The sequence below is a fragment of the Truncatella angustata genome (assembly GCF_020726525.1).
Source record: "Truncatella angustata strain MPI-SDFR-AT-0073 chromosome Unknown BKA67scaffold_10, whole genome shotgun sequence".
Taxonomy (NCBI): Eukaryota; Fungi; Ascomycota; class Sordariomycetes; order Amphisphaeriales; family Sporocadaceae; genus Truncatella; species Truncatella angustata.
In genome coordinates this window covers 1,997,793-2,016,272 of record NW_025763390.1, presented here as the reverse complement: position 1 = coordinate 2,016,272, position 18,480 = coordinate 1,997,793, and the positions used below count along the sequence as shown (strand labels likewise).

Genomic DNA, 18,480 nt, shown 5'->3' with positions numbered 1-18,480 from the left:
TCCCCGGGCTTTTCTCCTCCCCGGTTGACCGTGACTTGAAGACGTTTTTATTTTAACGGTTTTTTCTTCTTCTTTTTTTTCTACTTCCCTCTCCCCCCTACTCAACAGCCCTTGGAGCGGCGCGGACGGCGGACATCCTACTTCCTCGAACGCGCGCTCGCGAAGCCCTCGACGCGTCCCATAAGGGCTTTCAAGCCCAGTCCCTTCTCGCAGTTGGCCGCGAGCCACGTCTCCATCTGCACCCTGATATCTCTCATGCCCTTCATGACAGGCATGCGCGCGGCGTCCTCGTTCTTGGCGAAGCTGCCCGGGTTAAGCAGCAGGTCGAAACAGGCCGCCCAGATGTCAGTCTGCCAGTAGCGCTTAAGGCTCTCGCGTATCTTATAGCGCCTGCCGGCGGTGGTGCCGAGGCCGCCCTGGTCGCAGCGGACGGTCTCGATGTAGCGGCCGAAGAGCAGGCAGTGGACGATGCCGGCGAGGCCGTGGTAGTCGATCTGCCAGGTCCAGGGCCGGCCCTCGCGCATCTCGGCGCAGTCGGCCGCCGTCGTCTTCCAGTCGGCGATGAACTGGACGTCCGGGTCGAAGGCGCGCATGTCGATGCCGCGACCAAAGTCGATGAGCACGATGCCACGAGAGGACCAGCCGGCGCTGCCGTCTGGTTGCCATTGACTGCTCAAGGATTGCTCGCCCGAGAAGGCGTCGAGGCGCAGTAAACAGTTGTCTGCCTTCAGATCGCCATGAAGGATTTGCTTCGAATGCAGCGTTTCGATGGTGCGAAGAAGCTCGATGGTGAAGAACATCGCCAGCGGTTCGTCCATGGCTCCGGACGGTTGTTCTCGGAAGAAATTCACGACATCGAGCAAAGTGCCGTGTGGATGATACTGCAGTAAGAGGAAGCCCTCATCTTGGTACAAGTGCAGCTCGTGCGCAGCGCTTATGCTGGCTGTGGCTCTGTGCTGAGGGCCAAGTCTCGTGGCAGCGAGGCGCATCATATGGAACTCCCAGGCTGTGGGCGGCAGCTCCATCTTCAAAGCTTCTTGTGCTGAGCGTCGGGATGTAGCAAAGGCACCTTTGCCCATCTCGACAAGTGACCCTTCGTCGTCAGCATTTTGATCAGGACTGGAGTTCTCTACGAGATAAACGGGAGCGAAAGCACCAGCGCCAAGCTCGCGCTTCAAGGTGTAGGTCGACTTGACTCCGGGGAACTCTAGGGTGATTGGATTACTGATGCTGCTTCGGTCGCTGTTGCCGTTTTTGCCCGCTTTGGACGTTTTGCCAAATTTTCGAATCTCGGCACCACGATTGCAGCGAGTATCTCTGTGGTCAAAGAAGCCAGAGTAAGAGCTTAGCGGAGGGTGCATCATTTTTAGAATTTCTCCTCGAACGGCTTCATCTACCGGATTGCATTGTAGGTCCGTGATAAGAGGTCCCTTCGGAATCGTCTTTGTTGTTGCTGTACTTTTCGTGCTCTTCTGAAGCACGGGCTGTGCGATTTTGACGGGAGACCGGTCATGACCAAGAATCTCACGCAGAGGGCTGCTGAGAGGTTCGAAGTCTTCATCATCCTCCTCGTCGTCTTCTGGAATCCCTTGCGAGACGGGCGTCATAGCAGCCCTAGCTTTAGCACCAGTAACAAAACCAAGAGAAGACTCGGTACGTTCCGTGATAGGGGTCATAAACGGAAGGCGGTTGTTAGCCACCTCGGCCGGGTCCCTATACGGCCGAGAATTGGGCACCCAGTCCTCCGGTGGGATTGGAACAAACATGGTCTGAGGATCTTCTTCATCAATTGGAGTGTGGAGGTCATGATCCTCGGTATGCTCGTATTCGCCTGTGATGTGGCCCGAAATGTTGTCATGGTTGGTGTTGATGAAGTTTGAACCACGAGTATCATCTCCCTCTCCGTCATCCATGTCAACATCTTCATCATTAACGTCTGGAATGTGCTTTCGAGCAGTAAAGTCTGACCACTCGCTCACACTCTTCACATCAGATGTCTCATCATCCCCAGCCTCACTCATCGAAATCTGACGGGTGGTACACGTGCTTTCTCCACCACTAGTGTAATCGTCATCAGACATGTACTCATCTTCGTCGCTCTCATTCTGATCCTCAGGCGCTTCTAGGGGAGCGTTGAAGAGATCATAAATCTCGTCCGTGGCTGCCCTGGTATGAAGCGTCATGGTTGGTTCAGATGATTTGTTCTTTCTCATCTTAGGTTTGGCCGGCGAGTCCAGCTTCGCCTTGACTGTGATTCAAAATGTGAGCAGTTGAGGAGATGTCATGTTTATCTCGGCACTTACTAATTTGCGTCTCGTTGACTTCCATCAGCTTTTTCTTTTTAGGTTTGCTGGGCTTATGCTGTTGCTTGACTGCGCCGTTCTCGTCAAGCTCGACGACGTCGTGATGAACTACTAGTTTTGTGGCCAGTTTTTGATTGAGCATATCCATTTGAACGTTTTCGTCAATCGGCTGCAAGGTGTTATCGTGATCGTTTTCTTCGTTCTCGTATTCTTCCCACGAACAATCAAGCCAGCCCCGAGTGGCAGCCCATATCTCCTCAAAACTTAGCTCTGTGCCCGGTTCTTCGGGCGTAGGGTATACGGCTTCAAGGTTAACAAAAACACGTTCTCGCTTTCCATTCGCCGGATTTATGATCACTTGGTGTTTCGATGGTGCGATGACAATATGAGACTCTGCTATTCTTGCTAAGGACTGAATTACAATTGCGAAAACCGCCAACAATTAGTCCTATGATCATCAACAATTGGCATATGCCGAGCGGAGAAGTGAAAGTCAGCGACTTACCGGATCCCTGAAGATAGACATCTTTGGCGCGGTGCTCTTCTTTCCTCCCGCCTGCAACGTCTCTCCCGCCCATGGCTTTGGCGCTACTGTGTTTTCCTTCTTCCTGTCGGCCAGCGATCCAATGTCATCCCAACCCTTGGTGCCTCCGCTCGACGAGGGCAATGCTGGTGGCGCTGCATCAGCGTCGGAGAAAATGGCCAGCTTAGACTTCTTTGGCTTGGAAGTCGCGACACCGGCAGCTGCATCGGTTGCTGGTGCTTGAGGATCGACAGCGCGGGCTGATGCGAAAGGATCAACCTTTGCTCCTAGCGCTTTTCGCACAGCAGGAATCGCTGGGGATGTCGGGGCATCAGTAGCATCGGGCTGGGCGGCTTGTCGTTGTTCGAACTCGTGGAATTTGCGCAGCAATCGTGCTGTTGGTCGAGCCTCCCGCTCAATACCTAGCTTGTACACCTCCTCGGCTTGAATCCAGCGGCCAGCGCCTTCGAGCCAGGCAGCGTACTCCTCATAGTAGAGAGCAAGCCCCTCTCCAATGTTGTGGCGCGAGAGAAAGACGAACGTCTCACGGGGCGCATCGGAGAAGAAGCGGATGTAATGAAGCCACAGCTTCAAGTATCTCGGGTCGTTCTTGTATTGTGCAGATCCGATAAAAGCCTTTGTTGCACGTTCTAGTAATGGAAGGAGTTGCGACTGAGGAGTGGCTTGCGCCGAAGGGTATGCGTCAAAGGTCCATTTGACGTATCTATCGAAAGCATCGAGGGGATCATCCGAGTCGGCAGCCGCTGCTACCTCAGCTTCGTACTCGGCTCTTGTGCGTTCGTTGGCATCCTTGATGTCCGAAGGGGTCGGAATCTGTTGAAGTGGCGTCGGAGAATAGAGCTGTGCCAGTTTCTTTGCCGATCGACCTCCTGGCAGAGACTGAATGTTTTCTTTCTGGCCCTCGATCACATCAAAGTTGATGAGATCCTCTGAAGGCGCCATACTGAACTGAACTGCTTGTATGCAAAACCGCGAATGGCAAGCCAAATTGCTCAGAAACCCAATACCTGTTAGTTAGTTTACAGAAACGGAGGATCAAAAAAGGGCCATCATGTGGAGCATGGTCGGCAGATAGATAACACAGTCAAAACCTTGTTGTTTACTGTTTTGGTGCAAGTGCCGAATTGTGCAGTTTGGGCACCCCTGAGAGAGGACGGTTGTCCTGACGACCCAGCCGAGACAGACTAGTACAGCACTAAGGTCAACATATATTGTACGGAACACGGATCCTGAAAAACAAATTGCATCAGCCACATCAAGCAAGCCTCAACCGATCAAGCCACTCCAAAACCAAACCCCCTGACAGTTGGTGCAATAAATGTCCGGGCATAACCGGGCAGACCCTCATCGCCATAGCTCGTACCGAACAACCGGAAGTCCTCGGTTCAGATTCGCTTTCTCCTCTTTACTTTCCTTCTTCCACATTTCCTCTTCTACAAAATCAAAAGACGAGCCGGAGGGACTATGCAGTAGGCGCCCCAGTCAGTCCACGGTTACAGTGTTGTGCACCTATCAAGTTCACTCATTTCGTCTCCAAGGATCATGGCTTAAGCATCTGCATTTTGTCTATGACACTATTTTCAACCGTCCAACCGGCTGAGCCCGAATCATTCCTTGCATTTCCGATCATTACCCATATCTGTCATTCTTTGTTCCGGGATTGACTTGCTTCTCTTACAAGTTCACAGCGTTGCGGAAGTTCTCGCCGGCGTAGATAGCCTTGTCACCCAGCTCCTCCTCAATGCGCAGGATCTGGTTGAGCTTGGCAAGACGCTCGGAACGGGCCGGGGCACCAGTCTTGATCTGGCCGGCTCGGATACCAACAACGATGTCGGCAATCGTGACATCCTCCGTCTCACCAGATCGGTGAGACACCATGCAGCCCCAGCCACCAGCGTATGAGTCCTTGGCAGCCTGGATCGACTCAGTCAAGGTACCGATCTGGTTGACCTTGAGAAGCAGCGCGTTGGCAGCCTTCTGGTCAATGGCCCTCTTGATGCGGATGGGGTTGGTGACAGTCAAGTCATCACCGACAATCTGGAAGTCAGAGGTCTTGTAGAAGTAGCTCCAGGCCTCCCAGTCATCCTCGGCGAAGGGGTCCTCAATGGAGACAATGGGGTACTTGGCAGCAAGGTCCTTGTACTGTTGAGCAAGCTGCTCGTAGGTGATCCACTTCTCAGGGTCGCTGTCGGGGTTCTTGAAGTCCAAGTCGTACTTCTTGGCATCCTCCTTGTAGAACTCGCTGGAGGCAACGTCCATGGCGATCTTGATCTTGCCAGTGTAACCGGCCGACTCAATGGCCTCGGTGATAAGCTCAAGAGCCTCCTCGGCAGTCTGGATATCAGGGGCAACACCACCCTCGTCACCAACGTTGCCAGCAGACTGACCGTACTTCTTCTTGGCCAGAGACTTGAGGTTCTGGTAGACCTCAGCACCTTGGCGCATGGCCTCGGTGAAGCTGGGAGCGGCAGAGGGGACGATCATGAACTCCTGGAAGGCCAGGCGACCACCAGCGTGGGAACCACCGTTCAGGACGTTCATGAAAGGAACGGGCAGGACATAGGGCTTCTTGGTACCGGCGAGGTCGGAGATGTGAGCGTACAGAGGAACACCCTGACGTGAATGTTAGACGGGTATCTCTCATCAGGCGTGTGCGTGTGTTTGAGGGCTTACCTTCTCAGCAGCACCAGCCTTGGCAATGGCCAAAGAGACACCGAGAATGGCGTTGGCACCAAGCTTGGTCTTGTTGGGGGTTCCATCAAGGTCAATGAGGAACTTGTCGACCTTGCTCTGGTCCTTGACATCAATGTTCTCCTTGATGATGGCAGGGGCAATGACGGAGTTGACGTTGTCAACAGCCTTGGTGACACCCTTGCCAGCCCACTTGGACTTGTCACCGTCACGGAGCTCGCAGGCCTCGTGCTGACCTTTTATGCATATTAGCTCATGCCGTGCTCGACATGGTATGTGGGACATATCGACGTGAACGTACCGGTGGAAGCACCCGAGGGGACAATGGCACGGTGGAGACCGGTGTCAGTAACGACGTCGACCTCGACAGTGGGGTTGCCACGAGAGTCGTAGACGGAACGAGCGTGGATCTTCTTGATGGCCATCGTGTCTGTTATGTGTGATTCTGATGTGATTCCCAAGGTCAGTTGTTGTTATTGACACCGAAAAGGATTTGAACAGTGAATATCGAGGAAAATGACAAATGAAGGTTCGAGGAAGGGGGGTGCGTCCGAAGATATAGATCAGGTAGGTCTCAAGGCTCGGATGTGGCTGCTGCGTATGTTTGGAAAGCACGCCCAAAAGAATATGCCTCAGCAGCAGACGAAAGGCCTTGCGAAATTTGAGGCATTGACAAACAACCAGAGGAGGTGGGGTAGCTGTGACGAAACTCGTAGTTCTCCTTGGCATATAGCGAGGAGACTGCAATATACAATTCACCTAGAAAGCGCGTACTTACATTCTGGTATTGGGCAGAAGTGAGATGAAACCTATCAGAAAAGGTTCCAAGTGATGAACAGTGAAGATGAAAGCTTAGAAGTTGGGTGAACGGCGGGCTGAACGGCAAGCTATGTATGCATGTATGTATGTATCGAAAACCTCACACACTGTAGCGGCATACGAAATGTTGGCGGGGTCCTCGGGGGGGTCAACAAGTCGAAACCCTGCGAGACAGCCCTGAGGTCTTTCGACTTTCGACCTCTGCCCTTTTGGTTCGAGGTCATCTCACGAACGGGGGGAGGGGTAGGTGGGGTACATGCTTTTCTCACCAATTCTCCATAGTAAAGCAAAGTCGATTGTTTTTGACAGCGGGCAGGAGCTGCCCAGGTGAGCTCTCATGTTCCCCACCCATAAGCTCCGCGCTCGGGCCATGGTCCACGGTCGCCGGCGGGTGCCAACAAAACACAACCTTCCTCAGGCGTTGGACCCTGTTTTCTCAGACGCCTGGGCAGTGCCAGACCAAAAGACCTCACCCAAGCGTCGACGAACCATGATCTACTCCCACCATCCACAGGGCTATTCTGAGCAGTTTCATTGGTCTGTCCTGCCTCTACTAACAATATTCCCTTTTTTGTCATCGGACCGTTTCTGTCACCACGGTGTTTTATTATGTCCGGTCAACGGACAAGTCTGGGGCACTGCTATGATGGATAAAGTTTTGTCACTCAAACTCAATCCATGACGTTGCTCAGAGTTGGTGCCGACCATGGCTTTGTCACATGACATGATTCTATTTCTCTCATCGTACGGGGCAATACGTTCGACAACGTTCTGTATTTCAACACTAATTGCAATTGATATATGTCGGGCCGAATGTTCGCCTTCTTCCTCACGTGAATCCAAACTACCCTCAGTGGTCCTCAGGATGGCGTGTTGTTCGTGAGGAACACTACATTTACGGCGGTAGACCCACGGCCAAATTACATAGCTTGTTGCGGAAAAGAGGAGCATTTTACACCCACGCTGCTGTCGCCGCGAACACCTCGATAGTGCGCGCATTGGTCATCAATGCCAAGGCGAGAGAGAAAGAGAGAGAGAGAGAGAGAGAGAGAGGTCGAGAACACGATAACAAGTTCCAGTCTCACATCGTTTGGCGGTATCACGTAAAGCGCAACGACCGAGCCTACTGGCAACACTGAAGCTGTCACCGTCGTGACTGTACAAATGCATGTTCCAAGATTGCAACCTGGGTAATTCTATACGCCCGTCCTAACCTCCTCGGACGGTATGGGTTCCTATCTGGACTTAGCAAGCCAGCCTTACGACGATGAGCAATGACTACCTCATACCTTTGGTGTCTTACCCATAAGACGATAAAAGGTGGGCAGGACTTGCTCGACGAACCACCTTGATAAAGCATAAGGCTCGGTTCGGGTTTTGATGGCCACAAACTCCTTCTCATGTTGGACATGCCATGATTTACTGTCAAGCCCAGAAAGAGAAATTGAGCCCGTCTGCGGTGCCTCAAACCAATCACGTAGAAAACATAGATCGGGCTCTGCAAAAGTATTATGCAGGTGGCCCTTACAAAGGTTCACGGAGACTACAAATAATTCTTAACAGACTTCGCCAGATGAAAATAGTCGATCTCATACTCATTCCGCCTGTTTCTCGTTCATCTTGTTAATGCTTTACACCAGCGCGTCTTGCAGTACCAAACTTTGAAGTCCGTAATACCTTACGACAGCAAAGATACGAAAAAGGGATGTTCTTAGAAAATCATGCTGCGGTCTAATACCAGAAGCCATACTTGCTGAGCAACATTAAACACGAACATGGCCTGATAGACAGCCCGCATTGCTATCTGTAAATTCTCTCGCGAGATACCAATTGATATCCATAAGACCCCCAATAGTATTGAATAATATTCTACCGCCTATCCCATTGCTAGCAGCTCTACCCTTCAAATCATTTGCGGGTCATCTTGGATGAAGAAAGCTATTGTGATTAATTGAATCGCGGTCGCACGTGAGAACGTGCTGGAGAGTGCTCAATTTAGCGCGTTTTAAGGGTCCTCCCCTTCGCGGACGTCACTGATTGGGTTATTGGCGGGGGGGCAACTTGACTTCTTTGTGACCGCGCCTGGGTAGATTCGGTCACTACTGTATGCATCTCCTGTGAGTCTATATCTGGACGTCCATTGCCACGATCTACGGCATAGTGGTCGGCTAGTTTCCGATAGGACATGTCGTAACACCTTCACCATACCCACCGAGAGCAGCCTCGTCAACGACAAGATGCCATCCAAGGCCATCTCAAAACCCAAGACACCGCGGCAGACAAAGCTCAATTTCAGCGCTGCAGCAAACGGTGCAAACTCGAAATCCGCCGCAAAGAAGCAGAAGAGTAATGGGAACATATTGAACTTCTTCAAGAAGGTCGAGGTCGACGAACAATTGTTCCTAGAGCAAGGGCCTGGACCCTCGAACAGCCTCTCGATCCTCGAGTCCGAAGTCAAGTCAGAGGAGACGAAAGACGGCATCGATGATCTCTTTGGAGATGCAGAAGATGATGAAACACCCTCGAGGTTCAACGAGGAACAGGCATCATTCAAGAGGCGGAAGCTGAGTCACGATGCAGCGAATGGTGTTGTACTGCCTCAGGATGGAGATACAGCAGTGAAGACAGAGAACGGCATAACGGGATCGCAACCCGCACCTTCGTCGCGGAAGAAGAACAAAAAAACACGCAAGGGCCCCTTTTTGGACGACTCGGATAGCGAGAACGACGTCCCAATGCCCAGTTCTCCTACAAGGCAAGAAACGAAAGGAGAACCCCCGGATGATATCATACTAAACGAGGTTACGACAGCAGAATCACCACCGATTAGACCAGAACTCTTACGCGACGAGAGCTGTTCGAATATTCCCAAAGCGCCCGAGCTGAAGCAGGAGGATTCTGTGTATGATAATTTCAGGACATTGGAGGAGATGGGCCAGGGGTTTGATGGGGAACTCGATAGCGTAGAGGAAGGAGAAGAGTATCGATATATGCGATTCGCCCAAGAGCAAGCACGAATCGAAGCTGAAGAAGCAGGTTTTGCCCCTGACGAGGATTTTGATGAGGCGGCTGGGAACGACAGCATGGTAGAAAGCTGTCCTATTTGCAGTGCGAGTTTAGCCGGCGTTACGGCAGATCAGGCGACAACGCATGTCAACGCATGCCTAGACGGAACCTCTATACCAGTACCGGCACCCGAGCCTGTCAACCAATCGCCCGAGAACGCAGTAGAGGTCCTGGACATCAGCAAACGTTTTACCAAAGCCGCTGTGCCAAGACCTGGCCAAGCAAACCCGATCACCCTTGGATCAGGAGCTGGAGAAAGCTCGACTGCAAAATCTGGCTCTGCTTTCAGCAAGCTGATGTCAAGTCATGCCGAAGACACTGCGTGGGCTCAAGCTGCAGCCACCGAACATGCTTCTCGAGGGAAATATGCATACGAACGTACATGTCCATTTTACAAGATTATGCCTGGGTTTTACATATGTGTTGATGCCTTTCGTTACGGTGCCGTCAAGGGCTGCAATGCATACTTCCTGAGCCATTTTCACAGCGACCACTATGTGGGCTTGACGGCAAACTGGACGCATGGTCCGATATATTGCAGCAAAGTCACTGGAAGCTTGATCAAATCGCAATTGAAAACAGCGGCAAAATGGGTCAGAGAGATTGAGTTTGAGGAAACTCTTGAGATTCCAGGTACAGAGGGCGCGACGGTCACGATGATACCAGCGAACCATTGCCCTGGCAGTTCTCTGTTTCTGTTCGAGAAGGCCATGGGCATGGGCCCGAACCCAAGGAAGCAACGCATATTACATTGTGGTGATTTCCGAGCCTGTACAGCTCAAGTCAAGCATCCCCTCCTGAAACCAGACGTCGTCGACTCCATCTCGGGTAAGACGAGGCAGCAGAAGATAGACATCTGTTACCTCGACACTACCTACATGAATCCGCGCTACTCGTTTCCTCCCCAGGACGATGTAATCAATGCCTGTGCCGATTTCTGCAGGTCCATTTCCGGCGATCCCAATGCCCTGGACGACGCTTTCGATGCCATCAAACGCGAAAAGGGTACGGAACCCGTGAGCAAATTCTTCACCAAGGAACCATCCAAAGGCGATTCAGACCAAACAACCCCCGAGACGCCCAAGCAGCAGCATCGCCTGCTAGTGGTCTGTGGGACCTACTCCATCGGTAAGGAGCGAATCTGCAAGGCTATCGCCCAAGCTCTCAACACCAAAATCTACGCCTCGGCCGCCAAGATCCGCCTGTGCAAGCAGCTCGGCGACCCTGAGCTCTCGGCGCTCATGACGAGCAACCCGCGCGAGGGCCAGGTCCACATGCAGATGCTGATGGAGATCCGCGCCGAGACGCTGCAGGAGTACCTGAACGGGTACAAGGCGCACGGCTTCAGCCGCATCGTCGGGTTTCGGCCCTCCGGCTGGAACTTCAGGAACCCGCAGAGCAACGCCAAGACCGTCAGCGCCAACCTGAGCCCCAGCTCCGTCCCCATGCCGCAGATTCTGCACGGCCCGGCCTGGAGGACCAGGTTCGGCGCCGCCGACTTCGTCGCCCAGAGGGGCAGCACCAGGGAGGCTATGTGCTTCGGCGTGCCGTACTCGGAGCACAGCAGCTTTCGCGAGCTCGCCTTGTTCACCATGTCACTGCGCATCGAGAAGATCGTGCCCACCGTCAACGTGGGCAGCGAGCAGAGCCGGAAGAGGATGAAGGGGTGGCTGGACCGGTGGGTGAGCGAGAGGCGGCGCGGCGGTGTTGTGGGGGTACTGGAGGAAGAGGATGAACAAGAAGAAGAGCTTCCGCACGATGCAGACACAGATGCAGATGCTTCTGCCAAGATCAAGAATGGCAAAGAGAAGGTGCTTTGGGAGGGCAAGGATGGACGGGGCGGTGGCGCTGTATGGTGATGAAATCACAATGAGGAACAACCATGTCAAAGTAGGATATAAGTCTGTTTGTTCCATGCTGGAATGATGTCACAATATTAAGGATCTGGATACCGTGTTTTTTATTCTCCTCGAGTTCTCCCGTGTAGTGATGATGCTTGATCGTGCGTATGAGGGCTTTCTAGATAAAGCTTCACGTGTCAATTGCTTTTCAATGGCATCTATTCTCGTGCCCAGCATGACCCGCCATCACGACCAAGCCCCCGGCTAACAAAGGTTGGAGGCTGATCTTGTGGTTGCTTTCGTCCCGATTCCTGCCAGCAGTCCCATCACTTCGCCTTCTGAGCCTGGTTCGCGGCTTCTATCTTGGGTATTAGCACATATTGGCAGTCAGGAATGCAACGAAGGACAAGGACTTACCTCTCCGAGTAGCGTCCTCCAGTAATGTCACGTCCACGGCGTTATGGGGAAGGTGCACATATCTGACAACGGAGCCACGGATGAAGACATTCTTGACGGAGCTCTATTTATGTTGGAAAGTCCACTGAGTCAGCCAAATCTGCCATTCCCTGGTAGGCGAAAAAGAAAGGGGGGGAGGGAGATGGGCAGAAGTGAAAGAAAAGAGGAAGAGACGAAGCGAAGACATGCAAAAAAATAGACAAACATACCAGATGGGGGTACTTGATGTCATCGACGACCCGGATGTCGTCGAGCTTGATATTGAGGTACTGGTCGACGCTCTTGAGGGTGCCGCGGATCTGAATATCGTTCTTGAGCTCCACGGTTACCTCGTTGTCGATGAGGGTTTTGAAGAAACTATATTTGGGGAAAGAAAAAGTCATGACGTTAGCTGGTTAATGCTCGTTTTCTTTCTTTCTCTATATTTGTCTCTCCCTGACGCTGCTCTCCAAGAAACCCGCCATAAAACAACTCATAGACTCGCACAGATAAAGTCCAGGCCGTCATCGAAAAAGGGATTGAGCACTCCAAGCCGCGGTAACCTGCGGCGGAAACGTGGGAAGCAGAAGTAACCTGGTGGCCCAACCTCCATGGCTCCGTTCCCGACATCCACGTCGCGCCAACAAGCCCCGGCTGGCCCATCATTCCCGAGCCACACCAAAGTCCACAGAATCTTGAGTAGCCGCTTGCAAGTGACCAGGCTTGAGTTGTGCTACCGATCTCGAAGCATTCCGACGTCCTTGCCTCATCATGGCCCAACCCGCACCCCCGACCAAAAGTCAATGAACCCAGGCAGGCCATAGCTCTAAACATCGAGGGCTTTCTTGCAGTGTTCCCAAATAAACAGCCAACACCATCCCAGGTGAGAGAAAAATAAACATACCTGAAGAACAACATATTGGCATTTGTCGTGGCTTACCTTCCGTCGCGTTGGTATGAAGAGCGAAGCCGGTGAAGTGGTGCAGCAATTCGATCCAATGGCGCACACCAAAAGGGCGAAGTAGTAGGTCCAGTCGAAGCCTTGGCGCCGCTTGATCACGTGACAGTGACAGTTGGCCACCAATTCGTACCTTCGTCTAGGCGTGAATATCGAGTGTTTATGTAACCACTTTTGATTCGAGATTTACCATGCACGAGCAAGTTCCAAGTGAGCCACAGACTTGTGCGAAGCGCTTTTTCAACCAAGTCAGTTTGCAGATGATCACATAATTATTACCCCAACGCCACCCATGGCATCCGCTGGCAGACCCAGTTAGCAACTATTTCATGAACGGGCACAAGTCATAATTTAGCAGTGTAGATGTATATGTGCGCTTGATATGTATCTGCCCCAAGTCGTCCGACGACGGATACCAGTGGAAGTATCTATTGTTCCTCTCTGCATAACCCAACCGATCAAATTGAGACAGCATGTATCTTGTCCAATTTGGAAGACAAATTTTTCTGTACTATTTTCTGGGGAGCGTCACCAAATGTCCTTCAACTCTCCTTCGCAACATTGGTAACCTGACCTTGTGCGTAACAACGACTGGCAGTAAAAGGCTCCTTAAACATAGTGAACATGAATAGAAAGCAAACAATTCGCCTTGAGAAAAATGGCAAAGTGGGGGTATCCTTCCATTGTCTCGTTCATTCCATGCAGTCTTTCCCGTCCAGTGATCCCCTAGGCCTGTTCCTTCCTATCAAAACTATTGCCGAAAATGCAGTCGCAATTAGAGAGAACGAGAAAATATCGCGTGGGCGATGTTGAAAAACTTTAGGGAAGCCCCCGAGAGCGAGTGACCTAGCGCCCCAATAACATGATGCGGTACATCTTCAAGGTCCAGAATGAGTTTCCATGAATTTGCGGTTGATACTGTAGATACTGAGAATAAAAAAAGCAACAAAAACAATGCTTCGCTCCACCGTGCCCCCGTTGCCCAGAGGTGTGGGCCCCGTGAGGGAAAATAGTGCTAGTTCCAGTGTTGCGAAATAGGTATAGTGATGAATCAGAATCGTCGTAAGTCGTAGCATGAGACAGAATGGGAAAGTCGAGCATGCCAGCCAGGCGCACCTAGCTGTCGCCTTCCGCATCTTCATCATCGTCGTCTTCGGGGGTCTCATCCAATCTTGCTTTCTTGCTCGAGGCGTTTGAGCCTGCTTCTGATTTTCTCTTCGTGCCTGCTTTGGGCGAGGCATCCTTCTCTTCGTCGTCGCCACCCTTAGTCTTCTCGATTTCTGCAACCTCCTCAGCCGTCAAGAAACGTCCTCCGGGTCCACGGGGTCTCCGCATGGCGTGGTTGTGCCTGGATTCATGCAGGTATGGCTTACGACCCTTGCTGGTAAGTCGCAGAGCCTCCTCCAGCCGTTGTCGCGCGACTCTCCGCTTCAAGATACGGTGGAACTGCTTAGCGTTTACATACAAAGGTGATTCTTCGGCGCCAGCAGGCATTTCAGGTGATTGTGGTTGCGGCAGCGACTGGGCCGCTGACATGGGCGGCGGTACGGCGGAAACTGAGGACCGATGGTTCAGCATGGACGCGTTCGGTACACCAGGGCTTGTGACTTGACTCATGCGACGCGCCTGCATCTGGGTCAACTGCTGTGGTGAACGCGGACCAGGTGCATCTTTCTTTGCATTGACCCCAGAACCAAGCCTGGGCGAACTCTGCGTGAGACTAGGGTCAGAAGACAAGTAGTTGCCATACGGTGTTCCACCCGCTGCAGCAGCAGTTGCGGCCATGGCAGCAGCCTGGATACCGGGAACGCCATAGTGCATGCCCTGCTGGGGTACGCTGTACTGCGTCGAGTACATGTTGTGACCTTGATTCGACGCGGATGGTTGATGCGAGGAGGATAGAATAGGTGAGGTCTGAACTCCGTGCTGGTGTATGCTGTGACTTGAGGGAGAGGTGATGGTATTGCCAGTATTCGAATTGGTGTAACCTGATTGGATGTGCCCTTGCGAATGCGCCGATTGAGGTGGTTGTTGGTATTGGGCGTAGTCCATCATATCGGGAATTGGTTGCGCAAAGAGCGGGGTTTGTTGTACTACCAGACTCGATCTCTCTGCCGTGTGGTACAGATCAGAGACAGTTGGTTTAGGCTACGCTAGGCGGGCTTGCAAGATCAGCGGTTGTTGAAGAGAATTGGTATAAACAGATACTGTCTCGGAGCAGCCAGTGTTGCTTGACGTCGTCAAGAGATAGAGATAAATGGCTGACAGGTTGGCCGCAGTTGGGCACGCGCGTTGGGATGAGGTTCCGTCACTTAGGTAGCCGCGAAGCAGGCTGGATGTGCAGCCAATCTATTGGATATGCGTGGATGAGCTGGCAGTTGCTCAAGTGGTAGGTGCACAGCGTGAGTGACCGCACCACGGCATATGCGAGACGATGTAAGCTCAAAGGCGAGAGTGCTCTCAATGTGGCTCAGTCTTGCTGGACTGGTTGATGCCGCTGGCAGAGTAGTCGGGATCGGCCTGATACAGCCACGTGAGGTAGACCTGCGGACGCGACAATATGTGTTTGACTAAGCCAGTGACGCGCTTGTTTACGCAGTTAATGGATTCCGGCGCGGGTCGAGAATCTGGCGAAACAGCTTGGAGCGAGTTGTCCAAGGTGTGTTCTAACGGGCTGTTTGAATGTGGAGATCTATCCAACCAAATACATTAGATTATCTGAATTAAGTATAAAGAAAAGGCTCGGGTCAGGTTCATTCTGAGGGGGGGTGAGACGGGGGGGTGAACAACGGGTTCCATTTTCGCGCCTTGAGCCACCATTTGATTGATGCGCTGGCATGCATGACGGAATATGCACGAGCGAGGGCCCACTTGTCCACCAGCTCAGCGTCAAGTCTTCCCAACTTGAAGTCGGTGGCGGCGCAAGGCAGGCAGGCAAGGCAAGTGTGCCCAGCGCATTGCGCTGGGCTTGAAGATCCCCGTCGTGAATGCATCATCACGCACGGCGCGCAGGTGATTTCTTTTTCGGAGCTTGACGGTAACAAGTCCCCAGGTGGAGAATCCAAATCGGCGACTGAGGTTCGTGCCGTATGCAGACCTCAGACAAGAAGAGGGCACTCGCGCCGCGCATACGTGGAACTGATGTTTGGGACGATAAGTGGGGAACTAGCCACACGTCTGGGGAGGGTGCGGTACATCGGTGTGCAAGGAGAGAAACAGCTGTAAGGAATAGGAAAGGCCCGAGGACGAGACGGCAGCGAAGAGATGGTGTCGCCGCTGTACAATTTCGTCTAGTAGGCCAGCATGCATCCCGATTTTCGCGCGCCCAACCCAGGTGTAAGAGGCAGCAGATCTATGGTGGGAAAATGCCGAGGGTGTGTGCATGTATCGTTGCAAACGGAGGAACGGAGTGTCCGCGATATGCCAGGAAGCAAAATGGGAAAAGAAATGCATACCTTGTGAAAGGACCCAAGCTCTTGGGTTGAGGTTAGACCGAGTAGTGTGCACACCTTGCCAAACTGGCGGAATGATGTTCTGCTTCTGCACGTGTCAGCGAAATTCGGTCCTGTCCACTGTGTGCTCAAGGAAGTGTTATGGTGGACTCGGGGTAGCAATCGATTCAATTAGCCCATTGAACTCGGTATAACAGAGACAGCATCGTGCCCAAGAAGGGAGGCGATAACTTGCGGCACTTATAACGCCCGGGTCAATGTTTAGGTAGGTCCGGAGCCCAGCGAAAGAGGCAGATTGTGTGGCACGCAACACAATGAAAGAACAAATCGAATGTAAACTTACCAGTTCCTGGAATCTTGGCTGGCAATATGAATCTCCAACCACGGCAATTGAGCAATTGCTTGAAGATGTTAATTAGATATCCGCAGACGGGATTTGTCACCTGACAAGCTTGAAGACCAATAGCGACGGCGAGGTACGGTTTGGCGATGATGATAGGCCTCTGGGGAAATGGCGATAGTCCCGGTTATTGGCGCGGAGAATCGAAGCTGATTTGCTATACAAGAATCCTTTTGTCTGACGCTTTTGCGACGAGTTTTTGACTGGATCGGTGTTCCTGTCAAGACCCTCACTTTAGTTCCGCTGGAGTGAGTTTTACTATGGCGAAAGACAAAAGACAAAGCCACTGGTTAGAGAGCACCTGCTGTGCACGGTGTGGCGAGCTTTTGCTGCCGAGGGATTATGCTGGGATGCGAAGCTGCTGCAGAGGGGTTTCTCAATTGTGTGCTACGCGAAAGAAGAAGGGCGCGACCACAATTGGATTGCAAATCTGCTGGTTTGCTGCCACCGTACTATACTACAATACAGTGATCTTTGACGACTGTCGTAAGTAAGTAAGTAAGTAGCCTGTAGTATAAGATTCGGCAAGTTAAAGTTGACTGGCTGACGGGAGGTCCTCGTGCCTGATCCCAAACAACGGAATCGAATCAGGATGCAGAACAAGGCCTGAATAGTCGAGGCGTGTGCAGTTTGCGGAGCGGGTAATTTTAGCAACGGCCACAAACTCGATATGATTTGACGAAAGCCGCTTGGTCTCAGCGGTGCGATCGTTTTTAATTGATTGATTCGAAGCAGTGCTGCGCCGAAACTGATTTGCCAATGTCAAATAGTATCGCAGCGCAAAAGAAGCGCAGGTAGGAGGAACGACAATTGATTCGATGATTCTTGGGTCGACAGTGGACCAAGAAGGGAGATTGATGGATGATTGGTGAAAAATGGCAGAAGCGAGTCAAAGGCGACGAAGGAGCAGAGAGCTTTTAATGGGGCGGCACCAGTGACTAATCAGCGAGCAGGCGCGAAAAAGAAGTGTGGGCCCAAGTCCTTTCCAATTCTTTTTCTTGCAAACTGGAGTCAGAGCTGCTTGGGAACGAGAACCAGGGCCAGGATCAAGGCTAGGGAAGGGAGCAGGTGGATGCGATGCGATGCGATGCGGATGATTCTCTTGTTGAGAAAGGGCTCTAGGCTGGGGCAATCAATACTCGCTTCACTGTTGTATGCTGGCGATGACTGGTGAGACTAGTCTAATACCATTCGAATACATACACACAAAGCAGGGGTCTTATGCCAAAGCCTTGTCGGTGGATGTTCCCGTCAGGATTCTCAAGATTTGTCTTGAACTGAGGGACGGTTTCTTTTTGTCAGACTCAACTCTAAAAGTGCTCCCGCTATTTTCTGCATGGGATGAAACTTGGGCTGAAGACTTTGACTTGCCTGACCAGAACTCTGGAACTTTGGGACTCTGGGACTTTGGAACTTTGGAACTCTAGCGATAAGATCTGGCGCCCATTTTCTCAGCCAGGAGGGTGTACAGAAAGTACAACCTTACCTTTAATGCTAATCAGGGCAGCCTTTCCCCCGAACAGTTGGTTTCCTTCGTTCCGCTGCGAGTGACAGGTACTCAACGCCAGACACAGCATGCTTCAAGCGGCATGCAGAGAGACAGGTTATTGACAAGGATTAAAAAACGTGTGTGAACCCTCTAACACAGTCAACACAGTACACTTTGTGGTTGAAGCTCAACAGGTGGCGTGGGAACTGGGCCGTGGGGATTAGCCTAAGGGAGTACAAATACTTTACCGTTGGTACAGTGGCTAGCTCGCTAGGAGTTAGCTCGGCTGGTACTTTTGGCGCCTTTCAAGTAATGGTTCTGCCTCGAGCGGGACCGGGCTCATTCGGCGGGGGTGGTCGGGATTTCAGCGTTGCAAGCAGGGGACAGGCAAGACTCAATGTGGTCAGAGTCGGTTCGGTCTTATTCGCATTCACACTTTGCAACGTTGACAAACTGCATCAAAGACACTGTTGTTGCAGGGC

The 18,480-nt window shown here is 52.1% G+C and overlaps 5 protein-coding genes across 5 annotated transcripts; 1 reads left to right on the top strand and 4 right to left on the bottom strand.

Annotated features, from left to right (window-relative positions):
• Positions 1-137: 137 nt before the first annotated feature.
• On the bottom strand, positions 138-3,789 carry BKA67DRAFT_526201 (Mad3/BUB1 homology region 1-domain-containing protein; the record flags this gene model as incomplete). Its single annotated transcript, XM_046098735.1, has 3 exons — positions 138-2,248; positions 2,304-2,715; positions 2,809-3,789. The coding sequence occupies 3 exons, from the start codon at positions 3,787-3,789 to the stop codon at positions 138-140; spliced, it is 3,504 nt and encodes a 1,167-aa protein (XP_045952895.1).
• A 732-nt stretch (positions 3,790-4,521) lies between these two features.
• Positions 4,522-5,963, bottom strand: BKA67DRAFT_525913 (phosphopyruvate hydratase; the record flags this gene model as incomplete). Its single annotated transcript, XM_046098705.1, has 3 exons — positions 4,522-5,460; positions 5,521-5,774; positions 5,840-5,963. 3 exons carry the CDS (start codon positions 5,961-5,963, stop codon positions 4,522-4,524), a joined length of 1,317 nt encoding a protein of 438 aa, XP_045952894.1.
• A 2,405-nt stretch (positions 5,964-8,368) lies between these two features.
• BKA67DRAFT_584102 (DNA repair metallo-beta-lactamase-domain-containing protein) lies at positions 8,369-11,321 on the top strand. The gene has a single exon (XM_046104127.1). The coding sequence runs from the start codon at positions 8,595-8,597 to the stop codon at positions 11,280-11,282; it is 2,688 nt and encodes an 895-aa protein (XP_045952893.1). The 5' UTR covers positions 8,369-8,594; the 3' UTR covers positions 11,283-11,321.
• On the bottom strand, positions 11,322-12,731 carry BKA67DRAFT_584097 (uncharacterized protein). Its single transcript, XM_046104125.1, has 4 exons — positions 12,604-12,731; positions 11,930-12,077; positions 11,682-11,784; positions 11,322-11,622 (listed from the first exon to the last, which is right to left on the bottom strand). The coding sequence occupies exons 1-4, from the start codon at positions 12,615-12,617 to the stop codon at positions 11,591-11,593; spliced, it is 297 nt and encodes a 98-aa protein (XP_045952892.1). The 5' UTR covers positions 12,618-12,731; the 3' UTR covers positions 11,322-11,590.
• Positions 12,732-13,773: 1,042 nt separating this feature from the next.
• On the bottom strand, positions 13,774-14,712 carry BKA67DRAFT_541345 (CCAAT-binding transcription factor (CBF-B/NF-YA) subunit B-domain-containing protein; the record flags this gene model as incomplete). Its single annotated transcript, XM_046100921.1, has 1 exon — positions 13,774-14,712. One exon carries the CDS (start codon positions 14,710-14,712, stop codon positions 13,774-13,776), a length of 939 nt encoding a protein of 312 aa, XP_045952891.1.
• Positions 14,713-18,480: the final 3,768 nt, after the last annotated feature.

What these genes read in the sequence shown, in the direction of transcription:
- BKA67DRAFT_584102 (XM_046104127.1), top strand. Translation starts at nt 8,595, where the DNA reads ATGCCATCCAAGGCCATCTCAAAACCCAAGACACCGCGGCAGACAAAG.
- BKA67DRAFT_584097 (XM_046104125.1), bottom strand. An exon ending in ACATCAAGTACCCCCATCTG is followed by an intron (nt 11,785 to 11,929) that starts GTATGTTTGTCT and finishes CAACATAAATAG; the next exon opens with AGCTCCGTCAAGAATGTCTT. An exon ending in GGAGGACGCTACTCGGAGAG is followed by an intron (nt 11,623 to 11,681) that starts GTAAGTCCTTGT and finishes TACCCAAGATAG; the next exon opens with AAGCCGCGAACCAGGCTCAG.